This window comes from Neopelma chrysocephalum, unplaced genomic scaffold, assembly GCF_003984885.1.
Source record: "Neopelma chrysocephalum unplaced genomic scaffold, ASM398488v2 Primary Assembly neopelma1_335, whole genome shotgun sequence".
Classification (NCBI taxonomy): Eukaryota; Metazoa; Chordata; class Aves; order Passeriformes; family Pipridae; genus Neopelma; species Neopelma chrysocephalum.
In genome coordinates, this window is record NW_020897998.1 from 614,843 (window position 1) to 640,039 (window position 25,197).

Here is a 25,197-nt window from a genome sequence, read left to right on the forward strand (position 1 = left end):
GGGCACATCCTCTTCTAAAAGCAAAGGGGAGCCCTCCCAATTATTTAACCGCTGAGTTATGTGCTCATGGAATGTCACCCTATGTGCCAGCCTGGAAAACCAGCTCGGACTGACCCTTGATCATGTGCCTCCTTTAAATTATGAGGCCAGGTGATGGGGGCTGGAAAAGTTGTGGGGTTTGTTTTCCCTTTATCCTAAAATATTAGGGCCCCTTTGGCAAAAGAAGGTACTGGGCACAAAAGGCTCTGGGTGAGTGGCATGACTGGGTGCAGACATGAAGCTTTCATAGAATCCTGAATGGTTTGGGTTGGAAGCCCATCCAGTTCTACCCCCTGCCATGGGCAGGGACACCTTCCACTAGCCCAGGTTGCTCCAAGCCCCATCCAACCTGGCCTTGGACACTTCCAGGGATCCAGGGGCAGCCACAGCTTCTCTGGGCAACCTGTGCCAGGGCCTCAGCACCCCAAAAAGTGCTAGCAGGACTGTGTGGGTGTTTCTGTGGGTGAACTGAGGCAGGGGATGGTTCAGCATCCCTGCTCTGTGGGCTTGCTCTCTGTTTAGCCAGCGCTGCTCTCCCACAGCTGCTGGTGCAGGGGGTGACTCCCACCCTTGCCAGGTGACCTGTGGGTCCCACCACGGCATCACATGGGGGGCTGTGGTCCTGGGGAAGAGGAGAGAGAATGTGATTGCAGAGGAGGAAAGTAGAGGGGGAAGGTGGGAGGGAACAGAGGCTCCTTGCAGGGTCCATAACGCAGAATTCCCTCCTGGGATGGGAGACACCAAGGGTGTGACGTGCCACGTGTCACCACCACCACTCTCAGGCTGCCCACCTAAAAAGAGTCTTCTAAATGATTACAGGATGAGGAGACAGTGCTGGGCACCTCAGGACTCAGACCCCAGTCCTTTTCCCCATATTGATGGAAACTGAAGCAGATTCCCCCCCTTCCCTGGCTGGAATTCCACCAGGACCACCACTGTCAGCGCAATGGGAGGTAGAAGCAGAGGAACTGGATGGCACCACGGGCTTCAACAAGTCCTTCACTTGGTTTCTTGCTGTCCTGTGCTGTTTTCCTCCTGAGCATAATTAGTTTTTGACACCTGAAAGTGTAAGGTAGCCGTGGAAGTTATTTATGGAAAGTTATGGAGATAATTACTTGCCCTCTGGGATGCAGGAGAACAAACTCAGCTCTCCCTCGTTGCCCATATCCATTTCTGGGGGATTGATTTATTCCTCAACAGTGGACAGATCTGAACTTTGCGTGTCAGCGTTAATTAGTGGGGACTCTGCCCGATTCATTCAGACTCCGACCTCTCCTGGTGCAGCTGCACTTAACGACAGACCCATCTGGTTTGTTCGGCTCTGCCCCCGCTCCTGCCCCCTCTTCCCATCACTTGTGGGGCACGGGCTGGAAACACCTCCTTGGAAATTACAGGTTGGGATGAGGCAGCCGGGGCCCGGCTGCGGCATCTGGGCCATCCATCACCCCCTGAGCTGTCAGCACATCACCCGCTGCCAGCCCTGCCCTCCCTGAGCTCAGCCCTGCCCTGGGCGTGCGGGTGCTTCTGGCAGCCAAAGATGGGGGCCGGGACCTTGGGCTGTCCCTGTTATCCCCTGGAGCGGGATACGTTGCCTGCAGGGGGGGGGATGTCATCAGCAGGTCGGAGACATCCCGGAATTGAGAGCTTTGTGGTGGTGACGGAGCTGGGATGGCTTTGTAAATCAAAAATGAAATGGTGGCTCAGGGCAGGACCCTGCTTTAGGGCTCTGGCTGGGCCAGAAAAGACACTGTAAGGACTGGGGAGGTTTTGGGCCCATGTGTGTCCACAGCAGTGACCCTCCAACCCGCCCCAGTGGCAGAGGAGGGGCTGTTCCCCGCTGCGTGTTTTCAGGTTGACATGGGGGGACACCACTCCAGCACAGGCTTCCATCGGGCTTGGAAACGACCCCACCGAGGCTCCAAATGTCAGGCTGGCCCGAAGCATTTTAGCATTTCTCCCTGCCCGTCATCCCCTCGCTGCCTAAGAGGGTTTTTGGGAGCTGGGGGGCTGCATTTGGGATGGAGCCGCCTGAGTGCACCATTAGTTAGAACAATGATGGGTGTAACTTCCCAAACTTTGTGCCGAGTGGGGATAATGGCTTTGCTGGCCGCAGGCTCGTTTGCATGATTCCCATCTCCCGCTAATCTCCCGGCCTGTTCACTGCTCCAATCACAGGGGAGGACAGGATAGGACCCAGCCCTTAACCTCTCCTCAGGCTTTCACCCGGGTTTGGCCCATCCAGTCTTAATGGCTGATGCCTAGATTTTCATTGCTCTCCAAATCGTTTTTCTCGGCGTTTTTTCCCTTTTGTTTCAGCCTGTTCTCTTTCCCTTCTAGCTTTTTGTTTGTTTGTGTGTGTTTTTGTTTGTTTTTCTCCCCGGAGTTTGATCTCCAGTTGTTTTTACTTAGAAAGCCAAAGTCCCACTCCACGAAGGAGCCCTTGGGAGGGCAGGTGTGGTGACATCTCCTTGCACGATTCAGAACATCAGGAGCTGGGACAAAAAATGACGCGCCTGGGATGGAAATGTCCGTCCTTGCCCCACGTGGCTGCTCCACCGGTGGCTGTTCATCACGAGGCCTTTCCTCCTTTCCGTGAGCAGGTCAGTGGGGCAGCAGGGACCTTGCAGAGATCCCCACATCCCCCAGGAGTTCCATCGCTCGCGATCGTAATGATTTTTCCTCTCAAAGGTGCACATCTGGAAGGAAACCTCTAGGAAAGGCTTTACCCAGCGCCAGAGCCAGCTGAGGTGCTGTGACAGCCTGATGTGGGCGCTGGGACCCCACCTGGGACACCTGGGAGAAAATGCTGGATGAGCAACACCTGAGCCCCCCGTGCCCCGCCCGCCCTCGGCTCTGGCAGCGGCCCCGGGCACCCGAGGGGTTTGTCCTGCTGAGGGGCACCAGGTGATCCGAGTTCCCCATTTGGGGTGATCTGCTGAGGGGCACCAGGTGATCCGAGTACCCCATTTGCGGGTGATTCCCCCGGATTTTTGGGTGATAAGAGGCGAAGCAGCATTGGCTCCTCTTTCTTCCTGGTGACTACAGACGGACATACCCCTGCGGAGGCTGTGACCCTTCAAGGACGAGGTGGTGAGTTGCTTATGGATGTTTTTTCATGTTGTAGGTACCTGGTTCTCGTCTGCAGGGTCTCCCAGGTCGGTTCCTCGCTTGCTGTTGCTTGTTTAGGGCTCCGGTGCTGCTGTGAGCCCCTTCGCCCCCTTCCCATGTTTCATTAATCCCTGCCCTGCTCCTGGTTCTCCTTTCCCGCCTGGGAAGTGCGGCGGGGCAAAAGAAAAAGCAAGGGAACGGGAAGAGGACGTTAGGAAATGCTTTTTGTCTTGCTGCTGGCTTGGAGCTGCCCTCCTGGGAAGGGAACAGCCCTAGTTTGGGCTTCTCTCCCCCTTTGCTCCTGGGTGCATTTAGTTGTCTCATTGATGATGATTTTTTTGTTAGTTTGAGCAACTTCAAAGATAAAAATTTTTAAGGAGAGTCAAGAGCTGCAGGAAACTGTGGTTGTGGTTTCGGTTTTGCTTGAAGAGGTGCAGAAGAGATTAGGGATAGGATAAGTCACTTTTCAGAGGACTAGGGAAGCGGGGAAAGGTGTGGGGTTTGCCTTTCCCATGCTTTGGTTTGAAGGCTGCTGGGCAGGGGGGAGCAGAGCCTGGCAGTGCCCTGCCCTGGGATGGCACCTGGTTTGGGGGGTCTGGGAGTGGAGTGGGAGCTGCTCCCGTGCTGGCACGTGCTCTCTTATTTTCCCTGCTGTGCCGAGAAATGGGACTCCAGCCGGGGGCTGTAACAACGGCGGCTGCGTTTGGCGCTTTTGCAGGAGGCAGTGGCAGCCGAAAAGGGGCTGGTGCTGGTTTGCTCTGCAAAACAAAGAGTCCTTTTTCCAAAGTGTCCTCCCGGGGTAGCATCCTTTTGTCACGGAGCTTTTGGGAATTAACCAGAGGCGCGTGGGCACCGTGCAGGTTGTACCTGGTGTTAGTGGCGGTCCTTGAAAAGCATCGTTGGCTGGAAGCATCCCAGGGTCCGGCTGGAGAAACCCCCCTCTCCTTGTGGAGGGCAGCCCCACGGACACTGGGAACAGGAGCCCGAAATGATTTGGGGATTTTGTGCAGCTTGTTATCTTAGGTGTAGGGTATGTTGTGGGTTTTGTGGTTTTTTGGTGGTGTTTTCTTTTTTTTTTTTTTAATCCCAGCAAGAAATAATCCTCTTTTTCTCGTCGGAATAGAAATGGCTTGATGCCACGAGGCAAAAAATAAAAGGGAGCTCTACCCGGTGCTGCGATGATTTGCAAGGCTAGTGAGAGACTACAGAAGGCGTTTTCAAATAGACTCCAATATTTTCAGTGCTTGAAGAGGGCCCGACTACATGACACCTTTTTTGAAGCCCTGATTTACAATGGACCCAGGCTGAGTGCATTATAATTTGCTGCGCGAAGTTCCAAAGTCGCACTACTTTCAATAATGAGGAGAGAAACCCTAATACGATGAGACTTTTCTCTTTTTTTGGGGGTATTGTGTTTAATGAAAAGCTAAAAATGTGCTAATGTGTAAGTCCTGTTGTGGTAGTGGCGTCGGAGGCTTTTGAAATGCGTTACTGACTTGGGGAGTATTAAGGAAAAATGACATTTTGCTACTAGCAGAAAAGTCAATTATAATGTTTCCACACTTTAGAAAATTGCTGATGCAGGATGGGAGTTAATAGAACAGTCAGCTTCACTTTGTGTTACTGGATTTGCGGGATTTTGCTGAGAAATGTCGGTTTGTTTCTTAATTCTGATGGCAACTCAAATAATAAAGCTCCCACAGGTGCTGTGTGGTTGGGACTCGCCTCAATGAGGGCGTGTTAGAAGGAGATGTATTCCCTTGGGTTGTTCCCACCTGGAGCTGGTCTGTTTGCCAGCCTGGCGTGACGCAGGCTGTCCAGAAGCAGGGAAAATCGGTAAAAATGAAGATTTAGGGGCATTTTACAGTCAGGCTGATCCTCTCCTGGTGTTGGAGGAGCACGTGCCAAAGCGCCGAGCGCAGTGCAATCTGTTTGCAGCACTTCCCAAAAGATCCTTAACTTCTAAAAAAACATTTAAAGCAAGGAACAGGAGGAAATAGCTGTCCTTGCCCGCTGTGCTCTCGATGGAGCTTTCCCCCATCTCCTGGAGAAGAAAAGAGCAATAAACTTTTCCTGAGCTCCTGGGGAAAGGAGGGTTGGGAGCTCTGGGAGACGCAGCGTTGCTGCCAGAGGGTTTTGGTGCTGGAGGAGTCTGGTTTCAGGAGGGCAGGGGCACTCCCAGCCTCGGAATTGGTACAGGCCAGGAGGCAGAAGAGCTCACGAAGAGCTGGCAGGGATCAGAGCCAAGGGCTGGCACTGCTGTTCATGGGAGCTGCAGTGCTGATTAAAGGGATGAGCCAGGGACCTAATAATACCCAAGGCACGCTGTGGAAGCACTGCCTGCATGGCAGCTGCATCCCTGGGAGCTCACTGCCAGGAGGGAGAGTGTCTCCTGCATGGATGCCAACAGGAGTGGTGCCTGGGGTCTGCAGAGACACTGCTGTGGCTCCTCCCTGGGTGGTTGTGGGTGCTGTAGGGGAGTGTGGAGCTGATGCCCCTCTTCCAGGTGTTTCAAAGGGGGTTCCCGCTTGGTGTGGTTAAAGCAGAAAGATGGGGACTGAGCGTGAAGACTTTTAAAAAGTCGTGTCATATGTAGTTCTCCTGGGTTTGGAGGAAGCAATTAAGCCAATTAATTTATTGGTAAATTATCTTATGATGAAGTACAAAATAACTGCAATGAAACGCTGACATTCACATTAATACCAAATTAGTTACTGTATTATGACTGTTCTTACAATGAATGCCCAGTAATTTAATAGTAATGGGACATTTCAATAATTTAGCTGATAATTCTCTAGATCACTTACATATATAAATGAGCATGACAGCTTCTTCTCTCAACTTTGCTGGTGCTGCTGGATTACCTCCCACCAGGAGGCAAAGCAGCCTGGCCTCCCTTTCTGCTGTCCCTCAAAACCCACCTCTTGTTGGAAACTAAGTAGGGATCAGAGTGTAGCCAAGGGGATTTTCCTCCTCTGTCAGATTCTGGGGTTGCTGTGGCTGGAGAGCAGAGTGGAATCACCCTGTGCTGGGGTTAGCAAAGCCACAGTCTGCTTTTCTCTCTTTTTCCACGGTGAAAGAACTCTGTGCAGAGGTGCTGGAGGAGCATCTCTAGAGGTGTTCCTGTGAGAGCACTGCTCAGCCTCACAGTGGGACGGGTGTTGGAATCCACCCAGGGCCACTTAATGGAGTAATTCAGGCACTGACACTGAAACTGCTGTGTGTTGGCTCTACTTGATGCAGCTGCTTCACTTTTCAAGTAGCTGCACTTTCTGTAATAATAATTATAAATAGCATTAAAATTGCTCCTCATTCTTCCCTCTACATCCCTGTGAGAAGACTCTCCTGAGGAGACCGAGGGCTTGGCACCCACAGAGGGCAGAGGTTTTCTGCTTTATAGAATCCCAGAATGCTTTGGGTTGGAAAGGACCTTAAAGATCATATCACTCCAACCCAATGCCATGGGCACGGACACCTTCCACTATCCCAGGCTGCCTCACCATCCTTTATTGGCACTTTGTCACCTCTTGCACCCACAGAGCTTTTTGTAGATCCCCCAGCCGTGGCTTCCAGATCCCCATGGAAAAAAAGAAATGCACTTTATACTGCAAGCACCAACCATTGCAAGCTACACCCACAGGATACAGTGCCCAGTGCTTTTTCCCATCCACTGGTGAACAGGGGAGGAAAGCTGCAGGTCTGTGCCCTGGGAGCACGCCTGGGATGGCAGGAGGTTCAGCATCCCTCCTGGATGGGGTCGGAGCCGTGCCCTGGAGATGGATGGTGCCAGTCAGCGCATTACTTTGCTATTGAGATTGCCCTGGACCTGCTGAAATATGAATTAATGGGCTTGCTTACGTCCCACCTAAATGTGGCCTTTTCATCACATCCCATTGTGCTGTCAGAGCTGTTGTGCAGAGGAGTGTTCCACTGTCGGCAAGATTGAGGACAGAATTATCCAAATTAGTTTGCTTGAGGATGAGAGCAGAGATGAGGCTTTGTAACACAAACCCTGCCTCCTCTGTGGAGAGCCTGGCTTTTCTCCTCAAGGATGAAGTTGTGTTGTAAAATTAGGACGTGCTGCCAAGTCTGGGGAGCAGTAGCCTGCCCCAAGCAAGTGTCTGCTAGGAAAGAATAAGGGAAGGAGAGCCAAAGTTTGTAGCTGCTCTGTGGCAAGCGATTAAATCCAGGGCTGGCAGCTCATGGGGTCCCTTGTGTGGGTTTTGTGGGGACTCCAGCAGCTGGATTACTGCTGAGATGGCTGCAGAAGGACTTGTGTGCACCGAAAATGCCTTGAGGAGTTGCACAGAGGAGACGTGAGGAGCATTTCGTCTCTCGTCACTTGGGTCTCCTTGGCAGGGCTGGAGAGGCAGCCTTGAGGCTGGAAGGGTGAAATCATGGGGAGCCCCGTGCTAGAAAGCAAAATTCAATCAGAGGACCACAGAAAGCCCAGACTGGGGTGGCTGTGTCCCACGTGCTGTGATAGCATGGCAGCCTATCTCCTCACAGGGAGAAAATTCCCTTTATTAACCAGACCCATCCAGTTCCCTCCACTGTGTGCAATGATAGGAGTGCTTGAATTGTTTTCTGGGCAGTTAGTTACTTCTAGGAATCCCCCCTGGCCTCTTTTCTCAGACACTTCTGTTTCCAAGAGCATCTTTTTCCATTGGATTTCCTCTTAGGAGTAGGAGAGGATCAATGCCATCCCCTTCCAGCAGCTTCCTACAGCGGTGCTGCCCTTCTTGTGCCTCCCAGCCTGTCCATATGGGCACAGAGAGGTCCTTTGACTCCCTGGGGATGGTGGGCCTTGTGTTTCAAGGTAAACAGGTATTGCCACTTATTTGTTTTTGGGTCCACACAGGAATGTTGTGATCAGGGGTGAAAACAGGGATTTGTGGCTCTTTTTCACAAAAGATCCTGGTGAATGTGATCCTGTGCTTGACATAAAGGTGGTGCTGTCTCCGTCAGTGTCATGCAGGATTTCCCAAAGCTTTAGGATGTCCTGAGCACTGCTTACAAACAGTTTGCCTCCAAGATTGCTGATTTGTGAGCAAACGAGGTACATTAAGCAACAAATACGTTGCAAACAAGATAACCAGGCATTGTCTTCTCTGGCAAAATAGATTCTCAGGACATCCACCCAAATGAACTTGGCTTTTGTTCTGCTTATTCATGTTCTCTGGTAACACCCACAAATATGAATTTGTCCATGCTAAGGCATCAAAAGGTGAAAGTGCTGGTCCTCGTGCAGCTGTGTAAATATTCAGCTTGTGGTAGACTGCATTAAGTGTCTCCTAATCCATCCCAATTAAAAAGCAGTCTTTATAGCTGTAATAGTTTTATTGGGAGCTGTAATGCGTTAGACCTACAGATACAGGAAGCAGTTAGTTTTATAAAGCATATAGGATATTAAAGTAATGAAAGGCATTAATGTGACATCAATTTTTAAGGAGAGTTACTTGCTGAAATAAATGAGTGTAGCCTAAAAGTTGATGGCATGTTACAGTCCTGAGTAATGAACCCTCCTGCCCCCTAAAATCTCTCAGAATAAATAATACTTGAGAAGTCAGTGGTCGTTAACTCTTTATCCTCTGAGAGCTACATGTCACATTGATGTCTCTTTGGATTTTTTTAAACATTTTAAAATTCATTCAGAAAGGAATTTTCTTTCCTGGAATACCCATAACTTGAGGTGCATTATTCTTCCACGTCTGCTTTCCTAATGTCTTCCCCTTCCCAGTGAAGTAGAGCTGTGACTAGAGTTGCCAGATGCAAAAACCTCCAAGTTACTTTTTCCCTTTTCCTTTCTTTGCTTTTCCATCTTCAGCTTCCCTTTCTGCCTGTGCTGTGCTCCAGGCTCTCCCCAGGGGTGTCTTGGCATACCAAGCCTGGAGAATCAAAAAGCATGTGAGTGTTTTAATAAAATTAAAAAAAAAAAGGGAAAGATCACTTAAATGTTTTACTGATATAACGGAGCATTCCTTAAAAAAACCCAAATCTCTTAAAATCCAAGCTGCCTTGTAGAGAAGCTGAAATTAAATCCTCAGATCTCCTGAGAATGTTATTGTTCCAAGAAGCTCAGCAGTTGATGGAACCAAGCCTCATTAACAGCAATACTTAGCTGGGCCATTTGTGTTGCTGTAGTTATGGAAATGTTAGAACTTCCACGATTAACCCTATTTCCAGGGAATACAGCTCTTGTCAAAACCCCCTCTGCTCTGACCTTGGCAGCAGCCAGATCACACACCTCTCGTGGCTCTGCAAATCGATCCAGACAGTTTTGATTTCAGTGAGGGAGCTTAAGAAGCAAAACAAACCCTGAACATTAAAAACCTGTTTATTGCTTTCAGATGCCTGTTCACAGGCCTGTGACTTGTAAATGGTTTTGGTAGAGTTGCTCTGCGAACTTGCCAAGCTCCTGGACTGTAATGTCAGTGAGGCAGCCCTAGGCCACATGAAAATAATGTGAAGTGAAGGAGAGGGTGATGCTTTAAAGTTAGCAGTGGGTAGGAATTACTCTTCCCCTGTACAGGAACCTTTCTCAACAAAGTCCTGCCTACACCAGGGATGAAAATGCCACCAAGTGTTGACATGATTGATAAAATGCCTTTCTTCTTGACCACAGGCCACTATTTAATGCCACAACTGTGTCTCCTCTGCCCTTCACTTGGGTCCTTGCCATCTTCAACCTCCCTACCAACGTGGCATCCTGTAAATGTGGCCTTTTCCATATGATCCATCCAAAATGCTGCCTCCAGCTCAAGCCTGGTAAGGCAGCCTGTAGGGATTTGCCTTGTCCACTTGCCCAGTGTGTGTTACAGGCTGCAGCAAGAGAAGCAGTTGGGAGAGGAGGCACTGGAAGGGTATAGGGATGGAAACCCCCTGATGTTCCTCTCCTGGCCTCAGACAGTCCTTGATGCCAGGCTCCTCAAAGGCTTCCTCTGGGTTCCACAGAGGGCTGATGATGGGCATCCTGCAGATTAAATCCTGTCAGCAGGTGTCTGACAGGAGCCCAGGGTCCAGCTGGCTTCTGGGCAGCCCTAACACTGCCACCTCTGCCCTAATGATCAGGATTAGTTGAGCACCCCTGCTCCAGAAACCCTGTCCCCACTGAGAAAAACCACCAATCATCCCACTCCTTGTGTGTCCACAGCTAGATGGTGGCATGGGTGGTGCTGGGGAGGGACCCCTGGGCCCTCAGTGCAGTGGTCTGGGCAATTCAATGTTGCTGTCTTAAAGATGGCCTTGGGCCAAGCTGCTCCTGTGTCAGGAGAACACCCAGAGCTGGGATGGGATGGAGCAGGGAGACTTTGGAGGATGCTGCTTCTGGTCCTTCCCATGAGCAGGATGAGAAGGACAAGGTGGTGACTGTGACTTTGGGGATGAATTAACTTCCCCAGCAGCAGCTGAGGGAAGGAATCAGAACCCAGTGGTGTCTCTGGCCTCCTGTGTGACAGACCATGAGACCATACAAGTTTTATTTTCCCTCCAGTTCTCTTGTCCTGGGTATAACATTCTCCAGACTTTAGGTGGAGATGGAGAGAGGAAGAAAACCTTCCCAACAGCTTTCTGGGAGCTTGGTGGGGCAGAAAGTGCTGTTTGGTGGGTGCATGTTGCTGCCAGCTCTGGGTCACTGACCAAGGGCTCTGCTGCAGGTAGCAGGAGGAGCCAAGAGACTTGTGATGCCTTTTCTTGTTCTCTTCCCAATTCTTTGTGCATACATTTCAGTGCACAAAACTAACCTGCCTGCTGGCATCCAACAGGCTGCTTTTGACTCCTTCACTGGTGTCACATGAGATAAATGATATCTGCCTCAGGTGTGGCTAAAATAAAAGTAGATTTACCACCCATATCTGAATTGGGGATGTGAGTTACTGGCAGTGGGTGAGTGAGTGGAGTTAAAATGTTTGCTTGTTTGAGGGGTGATGTCCACAGTCTCTGGAATGGGTTTTCTTATGTATTTTAAGTAATATAAGTATTGCCCAGAGAAGTTGTGAGCACCACGTCCCTGGGAGTCCTCGAGGCCAGGTTGGATGGGTCTTGGAGCAACCTGGGCTGGTGGAAGGTGTCCCTGCCCAGGGCAGGGGGTGGGACTGGTTGAGCTTTCAGGTCCCTTCCAGCCCAAATCATTCTGTGATTTTGTTCCAGCTACTGCCAGGCTGAACTAGTGTGGTAGTTGGCTCTGCCTCTTCAGGACTACAATTATTTCTGTGTAAAGATTTGTATCAACCACCCTGGTGCACTAATTTATAATTTCAAAAAATGTGGATGTATAATTGGGCCAGAAATTTGAGTAAATGGAATGAAGAAATCACATTAACACAATTTTTGCATTATTTATATTCATTTTGGAACACTGGCAGAATATAAATGTCAAACAGGGAGATTCATGCTTCCAGGGAAAAGGAATCAAAGATTCATCACAGGGCTAATCTTCACTTTGAATGCAGTGTTTTAGCTGCCCCACTTCAACAAGGGACAAAGCAAAGCAAGGGAAAAGGTCCAGAAATGGCAGTGATTAGAAGCTTGGGAAGAGGGGCTTCTGTGTGAGGAGAGATGGAGGTATTGGAGTTAATTAATGCATGAGACCATTTTGACAGCCCTCTTCCCCTGTGCCATCGTGCAGGTGCTGGGGCAAGGTTCCACCACATTTAAGGGAAACAAAATTCCAACAGATAAAAGGAGATACTTTCTGAAGGGCTGTAATTAGTGCAAGGAGAGGGTTGCCCTGGGACACTGGGGACAGTATCATTTCAGCCCTGTTCAGAATGAAGCGCTGCCTGTCCACTTTGTGCTGTACAAAACAGGCACATATATAGGAAGTGGGACAATATTTTCAAGTTAAACTCACACTAAATACTTGCTCTCACGTTTCAGGGTACAAATGGATTACTACTTGGAGCTGGGAATGATAGAGTATTTTTTTTTTCCTTTCCTGCAGCACTGAACCATTACCCTTTCCCTGAGGAAGGATATTGGTTTAGATAGGAAGCATGAGGGGGGGGCTAAAAAAAAAAGAGAGTAGTTTGCCAAATATCACAAATGCTGCCTGTGTTGAGTGAACCAAATGGCTCTAAATGGAAATGAGAAAGTATTCAGCAGGGCTGGGAGAAATATGCACTGTCATTAGGTCAGCAGTGGAAGAAGCCTGGGACAAAGATTTTAGAAAATGCATCTTGTTTGTTGTGCCGTGGGGATTCCAACCCAGAGGGGATTCAAGGAGCAGCAGGACAAGGAAACCTTTCAGCCAGGAAAAATGGAGGGTTTATAAGTGGGTCTGGGTAGAAGTTATGGGGGATACGGGACTGGGAAGGCTCTTTTGGGGTCTCCTGGCTGCAGTATGGGTCCTGTCCCATCTAAAGCCCCTGGTGTGGGCTGCCTGCAGTTCCTTGGTGCACAGCAGGGTTTTTTGTTCAGAGGCCAAGGCTTTTACTGGTGTTTGAGGAGGCTTGAAGGGCCTCAGTCAAGCATTGTGCCATTTTTCTGGGGAGTCAGTGCTGTGAGTGTTGCACAACCACCAGCTTGTTCAAGTCCAGCTCAGCTGCCCCTAAGCTACACTGAAGTCACTACTGTAAATGAATTATAGACCTGTACTTAAGCCTGATAAACTGTTCACATCCACAGGAAAACCAAAAGCAACACAGTGAAAGCAGAGCTCACCACTCCATAGAGATAATCCTGGTCTGGGGAAAGTAAGAGGAATCATTGCTGCTACATGGGGGAAAAGGAGCTGTTTGCAGGGTGACCTGTTTATATTTGAGGTGTGTGTAGAATCATAGAGCCACAGAGTGGTTTGGGTTGGAAGGGACTTTAAAGATCATCTATTTCCAAACCCCTTCCATGGGCAGGGACACCTCCCACTAGCCCAGGCTGCTCTAAGCCCTGTCCAACCTGGCCTTGGACACTTCCAGGGATGGGGCAGCCACATCCCAAACTGGGGGAGTTGGGTGTTTGGGTGCCCTTGAGCCACCCATCATCATTCCAATAGCAATGTGCAGAATGAGCAGGTCTCCACATCAGGTGTGGCTGGATGAGGACACGACACGGACAATAAAGGACAATTAACAGAGCTCTGAAAGTCACCTCAAATGTTTCCTGCTCCTCTTTGTACACTGGGATGTGTCTGGCTAGAGAAGTTGCAAACTCCACAGTCCTCAGTGGCTTCCTGGCCATCTGCAGGAGCCTCAGCTCGCTCAGGACAGTCTGTACCACGTCCAGGATTTGTCCCTGGGTGAAGCCATCGGACACCTGGGCCAGGCAGCTCAGGTTCTCCAGGCTGGAGAAGGCTCCACCATTCTGCAGGATGAAGTGCTTCCATAAAGCTGCTCGTCAGGACATGGGAAAGGAGAGAATGTCAAAGACACAAAGTTAAGGAAAGCAGGAGTAATGCATTTTTGATTTTGAAACTGGAACAGGAAAATAAGGGCTATCAGTCAGGAAAGCCAAGATTCGAATTTTTCTTTCTAGCTGTTTATTCCATCTCTGGTTTTATAGCACAGAGGCTTTTAGGCACATGTGTTCTTAAACCACTACTGATCATTTGTTGGCTACCAGTCAGTAGTTTTCAGAAAGTCATTAAAGGCACATAAAGTGAGGTGGAGATGCGTCTAAAGACAGAAATGCCTGTGTGTGCACACAGAACTTGCTCAGAGTGTTCCCATTTGGATGTGCAGAATTAATTACCTTTATTAACAGCCTGTTTTTATTTCCCTGGCCCTGATCACAGGTTGCTCCTGCTGGATGCTATGGGGACTCCCTGTGTCCTTTGGAAGCCAAAGGCTCCCACTTCTGCAGGCTCCTGTTGCAAGGGCCAGGTGTAAATTTCTGTGGTTGGCATTTTGCTTGTTACTTAAAACATGAACCTTTTAAGTGTCTTTTAGCTGTGAACCCTCTGTGACATGAAGATTTCCTTAATGGTTGTGAAGTGGCTGAGATTTTGCTTCTAGAAAAATAGGAATACAACCACCTTTTGGTTTATTTTATGCAAAGTAAGCGTCTGTTTCAGAGAAACTTAGTAAAACTCTGATGCCATCTCCCCAGGCTTTCCTTTAAAGCATTATATGAGAACATTTGGGAAAAAAAGGATCATTAGGAATTACAGGAATTATTAATAATTAAGAATATTGAGTGCTTGAGTACTCCTATGCAGTATGAAAATGCTGGGTGGGAGGTTAATGGTGCTGGGTGCTGGAGCAGTTGTGTGTGAGCAAACCTGCTCTGTCGATAGCACGGACTCGAGCCCATAACTGTTGACAGCTCTGCACTGCATTTTTCACTCAAGCAAATTGTGCTCTTCCACTTGAATTACATTTGTGCTCAATAAGTATTGGCTGAATCAGTAATTCATAAAAGAGGAATTGATGCACACAGCACCAAGCACTCCTTGTGTGCAGCCATATATTGTTCGCTGCAGCCCCTGGTGCAGGGCAGGATCCTGTGTAGTACAAGGCACTGACTTGCTGGGTGATTAATAGCAAGAAATCAGTATAGGATTGTGAATCTTCCAGTTTAATGATTTTCATTACATGTTTACTGTTTCCACTGAGCACAGATTGGAGTATTGTGGCTGTAACAAAAGGGAGGGTTGTAGCAGACAGATAGCTGTGCGCTGTGGCTACAAGTATTTGTTATGTCATTATTTTTCTGTCAAAACAAGTCTCTTCTCAAATTGAGTGTCAGGCACTGAAAATTGACAGGATTGTAAGGTGAGGATCATATTTCCATTGAACTTTAGGGAAGGCTGGAGCTAAAGAACAAGCCAGGTACTGTCTTAACTGGGACAATGTCACAGAATTAAAGCTACAAATTTAATCTCCTTTAAAATGCCACAAGTTAACTTTTTGGGGCATTCTGAGGTGTGCAGTTTAAATCCCTTTAGCTGGCTCTTCTTTTGACTCCAAATTAGTGGTGACACTCCCAGAATGTGACAGTTCAGTGCCCAGAAGTGAACACAGCTAAATTCAGCTGCTATCACCTCCTTCTCTAGGTTTTATTCATGTCCCTTATCTGTCAGCAGTTTATCAGAGCTGTAACCCAACATGGAACACATGTTCTCTTGCTTAGAGACCGTTTCCCATCCACACTAGGAAAATTAGTGAGCCAGGGAGAGATTTACAGTGTGCTGGGCAGCCAAGCCCTGCCTTGAGCTTGCCCAGACGTGCATCAGCTCAGTGCCTTGGCTGTCTCTGGGAAATACAGGATGGAACTGGACTGCACCAGGTATTTGTGGGATTTTTGCAGCAAGGTGACTGTGAGGACAGAACAATGTTGTAGTCAAGGCACAACTGTGTAACAATGTCCCTGAATCAAATGTGTTTTCCTTTACTCTGGTTTCCCCCCGGGACAGGATCTGTCAGGGCAGTGGCATGAAGGGAGAGTGTTTTCCTAGGTGTGGGATACTTATGCTAGAAGTGCATCACTGAGAGTCCTAACTTGAAGTTTAGTTGTCATTCTGAATAGCCCAAAAGCTTTCATCCATATTATCTTTAGACTAAAGTTAAACAGCCCTTCTGCTCCTAAGTTACCTCATCCAGGCTCCTTATTACACAGAAAAGTGTATTAAACCACATGATATCAGTGATTAAACCACAGGAAAAAAACCCCTATATTTCTGGGAGCAAAAGCCTTTCCACCAGTCACTTGTGAAGGACGTGGACAAACCACCATTTTTCAAGTAGTAATTGATTCACATTATTAAGCTTAATTTGGAGCATTTCTTCCCAGTCAATACTGAGCTATTGCAGACTTGAAGGTGATTAAAATCTGAAAACCAATTTGCATTTCTAGAAGTTCTTCTTTTTCTTGCTCTGTAAATTGGTCTAATAAAAGCCACTGTTTCTCCTACAAGCTTTGAGTCTCAGTAGATGGGGCACTTAGTGAATTTGTCAGGATTTGGGAGGGCCTGTCTATCACTGCAAACATTTGATAGACCAGACATGCAAAATCTTGGATGCCTCTACAAATTCTCTTGTGATCTGTAAGCACAAAACAATGGAATTCGATAGTGACAAAATTTAGTCTTCCAGACATGGGTCTGTTTTGGAGAGGCCCAGAAGTCTGTTGTTTAGAGTATGGAAACAGAAATTCAGAACTCCAGTGTGAAAAAACAAACAAACAAAAAAACCCAAACAAAAAACCCCCAAAACAAAACAAAAAAAACCAACAAAAAAAGAAAAAGACTTTAAGTAGAAAATGTGTGCTGAAATAGGATCTTTTCCTTCATACAGGGGAAAAACAGCTCAGGCTGAACTTGATATACTCTAAACTCATGAAAAAATGTTAATCACTGCTGAACAGTGTTTTAAACTCTTCTCCCAACTTCCACTTTTTTTATTTCCTCTTTGGGGTAGCCTGTGTTGATTTGAACCCAAATTTTCAGGAATTGAGCTGCACCCAGGGGTATGACTTGAGTTTAAGGTCAGTTCTGAGGATAACCAGACAAAATAAGCATGGATATTAAACAGTAGCAGTAACCCCCAGGATGACTGGAAATACTTGCCAAATCTTGACATGTAGTCAGGTGTAGGAATGAGGATGATTTTCTGGTAAACTTTGCAGAAAGGTCCCATATTGGCCTCGAAGGGCCGGGCAGTGGTTCCCACCAGCAGCACTCTGTCCTTTGGCTTCAGAGCCTTCAGGAACTGGGGCAGCATCTTCCCCAGCCGCTTGGAATTCGCCTGCAGTTGGTAAATACAGGGAGGAAAGAGGTGTTACTGACTGGGACAGCTCAGAGTTAGAGGTGAGGTTGCACGTGCTGCCCATGGCAGGATTTGGGGTTTCTTTAGCAGTCCAGCTGCAGCTGGTACAAAGCAGAGCAGATATCAAGCCAGGCAGGATAATCCTGCCTTCTCCGAGCCAGGGGAACCCTTGATTTCTGATGCACTCGTGGGTGGTCGTGTGATTGAAAGGCAGGAAGGAAACAACTCATTTAAAGAAAGAAATCCTCATTTCCAGTTCAAGGAGAAATATTGCAGGGACCTGCACACCTGATGAACCTTAACAGGTAGAAGAATTGTAGCTTAGCCTGTAATCCTCCCAGCTCCTGGAGGTTATGGTTTCCTGACTCCCACCCATGGTTTAAATGGGGAAAATAAACTCTCCCATTTTTGCAGTGTTTTTTAACTTGCTGGGACTCTGAGAACACAAGTTCTTTGCAATAAATTACTGCTTGACTTTATAATGTGTATTTAACTACTGGTTACAGAACGGAGGAGTACTGAGCAACACTTGTTCTTGGATAGTTATATTTGATAATGTTCATGTGAGTATTGGTTGGAGAAGCCTAATCAAAGAAAGCTGTAAGTGAATAACTGGGTGAGGGTCATGCAGCTGAGAAGCCCAAGGACTTGGAAGCCTCTTTTAAATTGTGAAGGTGACCCTCTGTTTATCTAGGAGTGGCTGAACTGCACATCATCCTTGGCAGCTGGGTTTACCATAATGTATTTGGTATTCCATCTAGTTTGCACCCTTTGGGGACAGTTGGAGACAGGCTTCTTTTCCAGTGAGTTTTGGATGAATTGAAGGCTTTGTACCAGGTTCTCAGTCACGGTGGCAGATGAGTCACACTGGGAGGAGCAAAGTGACTGATACTTTGGCTTCTGAGGGCTGAGCTCACCCTGGACAGGGCTTGGAGCAGCCTGGGATAGTGGAAGGTGTCCCTGCCCATGGCAGGGGGTGGAGCTGGATGAGCTTTGAGGTCCCTTCACCCCAAACCATTCTATGACTCTCCTAAATCCTAGTGCTCCTAAGGAAGTCTCCCCAGACTGCCAGTTACCTCTGCCTGTCCCTCCAGTTTCCTGCTCTCTCCTCCAAATATTGGTTGTGCTGTGGGTGTTTGGATATGAGTGATTGCAAACCTGGAGCCATCCACCCCACCAAGGCAAGAGACCTTTTGTTAAACACCTGCAGGTCTTGGGATGTGATAGCAGGGCCAGAGGTGACACCCTGGGCTCTGAGGGGGGCAGGATAAGAAGTTTTTTCCACACTGAAAAGGATCATGAGTACCCCAGGCCATCTTTGGTCCCTAATCTTAAAGTTAATCCCTATCTGCACTTGGTGTCAAGGTTTGAGCCCCAGAGAAAGGCTCCTTCTCATTGTGGGGACCACTAAGGGCATCAGTCACTGCACACCCATCCCCTCACACAGCCCTGGCAGGAGGAACAGCCTCATCCAAGGTGACACTCTGCTGTCCTTCCGAAATACAGCCTTGTGACCACCCCACAGCCTAAATGTACAGAAAAAAGGTTCAATTTTTCATAGGGCTCTAAAAGCAAAATATTTTGCAACAGGAATGCAATCAGGATTTTGGGTGAATCACTCCCTGCTGTGGTGGGTTTGTTGCTGTGACTATCATGTGGTGCTTTAATTTTCTTTCTAGTGGGGAAGATGCACAAGAGAGGAAGGAATGGAGGCAATGGCATTAGGACTCAGGGGAGCCCAAAGAAAATAATCTGTAAATGTAACTATTTAATATAGGCTCTTTGTTTTTGCAGTGGAAATTTATCCTTGTTACTTTATTGTTCACTTTGGCTCCATCCAATTTCTCAAATTAATAGAGCTGAACAATTTAAGCTCATCTCAACTTTTAGCTTCTTGGCTCGTATTTTGAAATTCTCCATTATTCTCTTTTACTTTTCAGTGCACTGATGAGCAGTGACTGGACTATTTTTAAATAAAGCAAGGATATGTGGAGGAGAGAAATGTGACCTCTTGGGGGTTCTTAAGAAGTCACAAGACTCTCTAAAAAGAGGGAAAAAAAGTGTTAGTGAGACAAGGTATTATCAAGCAAGCTTTGGCAGGTCTGGTCATAGTGGTATGTGCTAAGCTAAGAAATTCACTTGTCCCTTTGTGTGGGATGTAATGCAACAGGAGAAATTATCTGCACTGAAATAAAGGAGCCACTCACCTCTTCCTCTCCCTTCGGTGCTGCTTTAGAAAACATTTTCTCTGTGTCTCCAATCCACACGACTGAAGGCTGCAATTCCTTTCCTACCTGAGAGAAAATGGGGGAGAGAAGGCAGGAAGCTGATTAAAATGGCTACAATTTCATACCTGGGAGCCCATCACGATGCTTTTGAATCCCTATTTCAGCAGTTCAATTAGCCTGGTTTATTTTTTTCTAGGAGTGTTCAGCACTCATGGATAGAACTGGCTCTGCTCAGCAGCCTTGGCAAACCAAACCCTTCCTGGCTGGGAATTAACATTAAGAACCCACCCCAAAATGGATCATTTTGTCTGCCATGCTTATCTTTCATTTCTCAACCCCAATTCAGTCGCAGTTCTGCAAAGGGAAGCCTGGATTTGGAGTTCAATGGCAAATGATGGTCTGCCAGCAGCTTTAGGCTGACTGTGGGATCCCACCCTGGTTTTCCAAGGGTGATAAGGATGGAGAGCCAGGCAAGACACTGCTGTAGCATGAGAGGTGAGGGTTCCAATCTTCAAACAAAACAGGCTGGTATGCAATGGTCTGGTTTAAAACCCAGCATTTAACTCGCAATTAGCCCAGGAATCAACCCAGGAGCTGTTACCTTTGGAGGGGGGGTGTCTGCCCGTGGGTTCTCTGGCTCCAAAGTTGGAGGCACCATACCCCTGGTTCACAGCAGGATGGCAGCAATGCTACAGGCTTTTCCACATCCTGCACTCCTCCCCATTGCTATAGAAACGCCCGTGGTTTAGACATTCTGCTGCCAAATTTTAATCACTTCCCAGCGGCTCCCGGAGCCGCGTTAGTTTGCTCAGCAACAAAAGTGATGGCTCGAGGAGTCAACGGGTAACGAGAGAGAGAGCAAGAGCATTCTTCTATCCTGCCTTTTTTTTGTTTTATTCCCTCTAGTTGAAACTGCTGCTTGCAGGAAGGGAGCTGACAAAATCGATAGGCTGTGTACATCAGAGCTGCTGCCTGATTGACAGCGCAGGAAGGATTAAGTTGTGAACGTCGCTTTTCACAGCACCGCGGTTCATTTTTATGGATGTGTTTCAAAAGCACCAAGTGTGTGTGTGTCTGCACAGTAAAAATGGATTTAAGAAGGGGAAAAGAATGGCAGACGAGGCTGTTAAACTTGTTTGCTGTGAGGGTGATGGGGTGAAGTGGAAACAATGCCACCTTCAGCATGTGATGTTTTATTTATGGTAACTTGTCAGTCCCAGAGGATGTCAAGTGATACCTCCAAGTTCACAACAGTTGAATTATAGAATCAGAGAACAGTTTGGGTTGGGATGGACCTTAAAGCTCATCCCACCCCCTGCCATGGGCAGGGACACCTTCCACCAGCCCAGGTTGCTCCAAGCCCCGTCCAACCTGGCCTTGGACACTTCCAGGGATGGGGCAGCCACAGCTTCTCTGGGCAACCTGTGCCAGGGCCTCCCCACCCTCCCAGGGAAGAATTCTTTCTCAGTATCCCATCTATCCCTGCCCTCTGGCAGTGAGAAGCCATTCCCTGTGTCCTGTCACTCCAGGCCCTTGGAAATAGTCTCTCCCCATCTTTCTTGTAGCTCCTTCAGGTCCTGGAAGGCCACAATTAGGTGACCCCAGAGCCTTCTCTTCCCCAGGCTGAAGTCCCAGTTCTTCCAGCCTTTCCTCACAGCAGAGGTGCTCCACCCCTCTGATCAGCTTGGTGGCCTCCTCTGGACTCTCTCCAACCAGCCTCTGTCTTTCCTGTGCATTGAGAAAAACTGAGATTTTTCTGATGTTGGAAGGCAGGAATGCAAATATTTACTGCTAGTAATGAGCATTTAAAAAATAAAACCAAGGTATCATAAAAGATAATATGAAAATACTGCAGGAACTGATTTCTGTGTGGACTAGACAATTCTGTGAATGTTTTTCTGCATGTACAGCTTGAAGGGTAACTTCTTCTGGGAGTGTACTGAGCACACAAACTGGAAATAAATGACACATTAAAACTGGACAGCAGTAATACCTGCCATTTTAAGGCCAGGTGCTGTTCCATCTCTCTCCTATTTAGCTATTTCCAGGGGTATGTTTGGCACATTCCCAAGTCTCCACTCATTCCTCTGCACCTGCAGAGTCTGAGAACCTGAACTGAGCTGTGCAGCAGCTTCAGACTCAGGGGTTTTCTGGCTGGGACACCTGTAGAAAATGAGCCAGTCCTAGTGACTTGCACTTGCAGGTGAATTCTGTTTGCTCTGGATGTCTGTAAACAGGCTTGGAGACAGATGAGGAAAGAAATATAATGTGGTGGCAGATCATATGTCAGAGATGGGATAAGTGATATTTTTGGTGGAAGTAAGACTTGGAAAGAAAGATACGGGTGTAGTTTAAGTTGTGGAAAGAAACCCACAGTTTCTTAAAGAACTGCATTTGCATTTTGTGCACAGACTGTGATGTGTGAGAGCTCTGACTCAGAGCCCTGTGCTGAACCTGGCACTGCTAATGAATGGATTATCAGCTGGGGCTTTCTGATGTTCCTGATGGTGACTTTTACCTCCTGAAACATGAGATAACAATCATTTTTCACTCTTGCTCTGTGTCTGCTTGGAGAGGATGACAGGAGGGAGATGAGGCAGTGGGAGACTGTTCTCCTTGAATCCTGCCTTTCCCCTGGCAAGGTTTGAGCTGGGTGATTGGTGCCTGCTCAAGATTACACACAAGATTACACCCCGTTATTGGGGTGCTTTCTCCACGCTTTGTGGGTTTGACCCTGCTAGTGCCTGGCTGCTGACAAGGGTCACCTTTCCTGTGCCTTTGCTTCCTAGAGAGAACAGTCCCCTTCTGGTGTCTCTGCTTTGTGTGGGTGATGCAGCTGGATCACACCTGGGGAGCCACACAGGTGTTCTCATGGAACCATAGGATACCTGGGCTGGAGGGAACCCCCAAGGATGATGGAGTCCAGCTCCTGGCCCTGCCCAGGACAGCCCAGCAGTCCCACCTGGTCCCTAAGGACATCCAAATGCTCTTTGAGCTCTGGCAGCCTTGGGGCTGTGACACTGCCCCGGGGAGCCTGGTCAGTGCCTGTGTGTCTGATGCTGCAGTGGGATGGGATGGGCTGGGCTAGAAGGTTATAAAGTCCATAAAAGCTGTTGGCAGAGGCTGAACTCTGCTTGTGCACTTCAAAGGTAACCATGGGCTTTTGGTGGGGCCACCACAGGCAGGGAGGTGCAGATGTTCCTTGTTGGGCTCTGAGATGGTTTCTGGGGTTAGCAGCCCTCTCAAATGCAGCCTGAAGTCTTACATCAGATTAGACTCTCATTTTAACTTTTAAGGAAGAATACTTGCTATTGTCATACCTGTCATCTTTTTTGTCCCCTTTATTTCCCCACTAAGTGGAAATATAACAAATATCCTCAGTCTCAGCTCTTAGAGAGAGAATTTCCTGTGTTTTCTGGCAAAGATCTAAATGTATAAAGTGGTCTGTATATATTTGTTGCCCAGGGAAGCTGTGGCTGCCCCTGGATCCCTGGAAGTGTCCAAGGCCAGGTTGGACAGGGCTTGGAGCACCCTGGGCTAGAGGAAGGTGTTTCTGCCCATGGCAGGGGGTGGCATGAGGTGAGCTTCCAAGGGTCCTCCCAACCCAAACCAGTCTGTGATTCTATGATTTTTCAGTGTTGATAGACATTAATATGACCGAATTCAACACACTGTGTTTGGGCCTGACTGTTTCCTATTTTAAAGACAGATCAGACCCCCAGAATCCACTGGCATCTCATTTAAATTGTTGGCAGATACATAGCAGGCTGTGTATCCCTCTGTGAAAGTGCTTCATTTGAATTATCCATGGACAGTTTGAATCCATGGATAATTAAATGCACTGTACATAATTAATTTGTAATTGAAATTTTATTGGCTTTGCTGCAATCCCACAATTTGTTGGAGCTGCCAGCAGATGGCTCCTTAACCCTTCTAATACCACACTGAGATTTGCTCTTCAGGAAAACCATTATGGATAAAAAAACCCACCCTCTCGTCCCACAGCCTGTCAACAGTCATCAAAGATCAAACAGCACTTTTGAAAGCCTTGGGTTAAACTTTTCAAACTCGAGAGCCAGAGTTTAACAGTTTAATTGTTACACTTGAAAATGCAGAAATCTGATTCTTGCCCAGCACATGTGCACAAGGCCCCTCCAAGCTTGAGGGATTTGATGGGATTTTTAAGAAAAGCCTAAGACTTTCTGGAAGCTCAAGTTACAGCTCAAAACTGCTCAGTGTCCTGTAGTTTATACACCCAGAAGTGCTTCTGAGCAGCAAAATGCTGAAACCTGTGATTAGACCTTATCAGTGGGAGCCTCACCAGGTAAATATTCCAGTGCTGCAGTGATGATGCCACTGTATTCGGGTGTGTTAGGCAGATAATGACTGTGGATACTGTCTTCCAAGAGGATGACTTTAATTTTTGACAGTGTAAAGCTGCTTTCTCACAGAAATAACACTGGAAGTTGGAGCACTGGTGATATTTAACACTTCAGGGGTCTAAGGATTCCAGCAGGCTGAGCTGCACCAGGAGAAAAGAATTGTTCTGGATGCCTGAAAAGAAAGCCTGATTGTACTGTTCCCAAGTTTCAGCTGTAATGGAGGTCCTGTGTGGCATGGGAATGCCAAACACACAGACTTGGGTCACTGTACCAGGGTAAGCTGTGTCTGGTTCTTCAGACTGCCAGAAAAATGACCTGTCTGAAGGGGCAACACAGCATTGGTTGTGAACAAATGAACCTGATGCAGTGGGGGAAAACAAAATCATGGCAGACTTAAATTATGTTACTTCTAAACACTGGGATTGTATCATTTAATCTTAAATAAATTCCGTCATATTCCTTTTTTGGTACAACACTTGAATAGTCACCTCTGACTTGCTAAACAGCATAACCAAACAGCCTGATAAGAGTCCCCCAGCACTGATGGTGTTGGATATTTGTGCATTTTGCTGCTCTGCAAAAGCCCTGGCTCCTTGGGGCAGCTGCACAGCACACCCTGAGCTGCTGAAACACATCCCTGCTGGTATTTCCTCCTGGCCACCTCCTCCCCAACCTTTTAGCCTGGTCAGTGCTGCACTAATAACACTTTCCCATGTGTGCTTTGGGTACAATGTGCTCTGTGTGCTGCTGTGGCCCTGGTGGAGGGGGATGAAGCCCCTGAGAGGGGTTTTTTCCCTCTGTTAGTGATTAACCCCACGGCTGCCTTATTGCAGTGCTTGTCATTTTTATTGCCTCGCAGTTAAGGCTCATGAACTACCTGCATTTTTACACTTTTATGTCATGGAGTCATGCATTCTACCCTCTCTCCTCAGTCCTTTCTGGGTTTGTTTTTGTTTCTGTGCATCCTTCACTACCCTTCTTTGCATCTTTTATATGAACCATTGCACCTCAGTGGTGTTTTATGGGAACACGGGCGAGCCGAGCCATTGCTTGGTACAAACTGGCAGAGAGCTCCACTGAGTTCAGGCTGGGAAATGGGGCTTAATTGAAATATTCCAGCATGTTTGGTTCACGCTTGAAGGATGAGTTTTGTTTTGGGGACCGCTGGGAAGCGTTTCTGTGTTAGAGACAGATCCTCTCCTTTCACTCCAGAGCAGAGCCGGCCTGGCAGGCGTTGCTGTGTCTTTATGGAGAACACAAGTGCTCAGGCTTGGAGTTTGCAGCCTCTTTCAGTGGTTTTCCTATTCAATATCAATCTCCCTTACATTTCCTTTGAATAGGGAGATTGAAATGTTGGTGTTTTCCTGGTCTGTTATGAGAAGTCATTTCCTCCGTCCCACATTGAAATGCCTGCCTTGAGGAGCCTCCCCTGGGTCAGGGCTGGTGTGTCTCTTTCAAGTCTCCTCCCCAAAATAAGGGAGGGGGGACAAAAAGAATTTGGCTCTTGCATCTGAAACAAATTAAAGTTTCATTTTTTCCCCAGTGCTATTCACTTGTTTGGGGTGTCTCACACGAAACGATGGCCAGCAGCCAACACTCAGTTATGGAAGGGAAACTTCCTAATGGTCATTTTATGCTCTCCAGAGTTTCCTTTCATTACAGGAACTCTGTTGTTTGCAGATGTGACAGGTAATCAAAAGTGCAAGGTGACTTCACCTTTATCACAGAGCACCATTAATCCTT

The 25,197-nt window shown here is 47.7% G+C and overlaps 1 protein-coding gene across 2 annotated transcripts in view; it reads right to left on the reverse strand.

The window, feature by feature from the left end:
- Positions 1 to 8,479: 8,479 nt before the first annotated feature.
- IQCA1 (IQ motif containing with AAA domain 1) overlaps positions 8,480 to 25,197 on the reverse strand; it is a 105,498-nt gene continuing 88,780 nt past the window's right edge. For both annotated transcript variants that reach the window (XM_027705457.1, XM_027705456.1), the window contains 4 exons: positions 19,052 to 19,138; positions 16,646 to 16,823; positions 13,231 to 13,469; positions 8,480 to 9,035 (listed from right to left, as the gene is read on the reverse strand). In XM_027705457.1, coding sequence (XP_027561258.1) covers positions 8,934 to 9,035; positions 13,231 to 13,469; positions 16,646 to 16,823; positions 19,052 to 19,138 — 606 coding nt within the window. In that variant the 3' untranslated portion in view covers positions 8,480 to 8,933. The remainder of the gene's footprint in view (positions 9,036 to 13,230; positions 13,470 to 16,645; positions 16,824 to 19,051; positions 19,139 to 25,197) is intronic.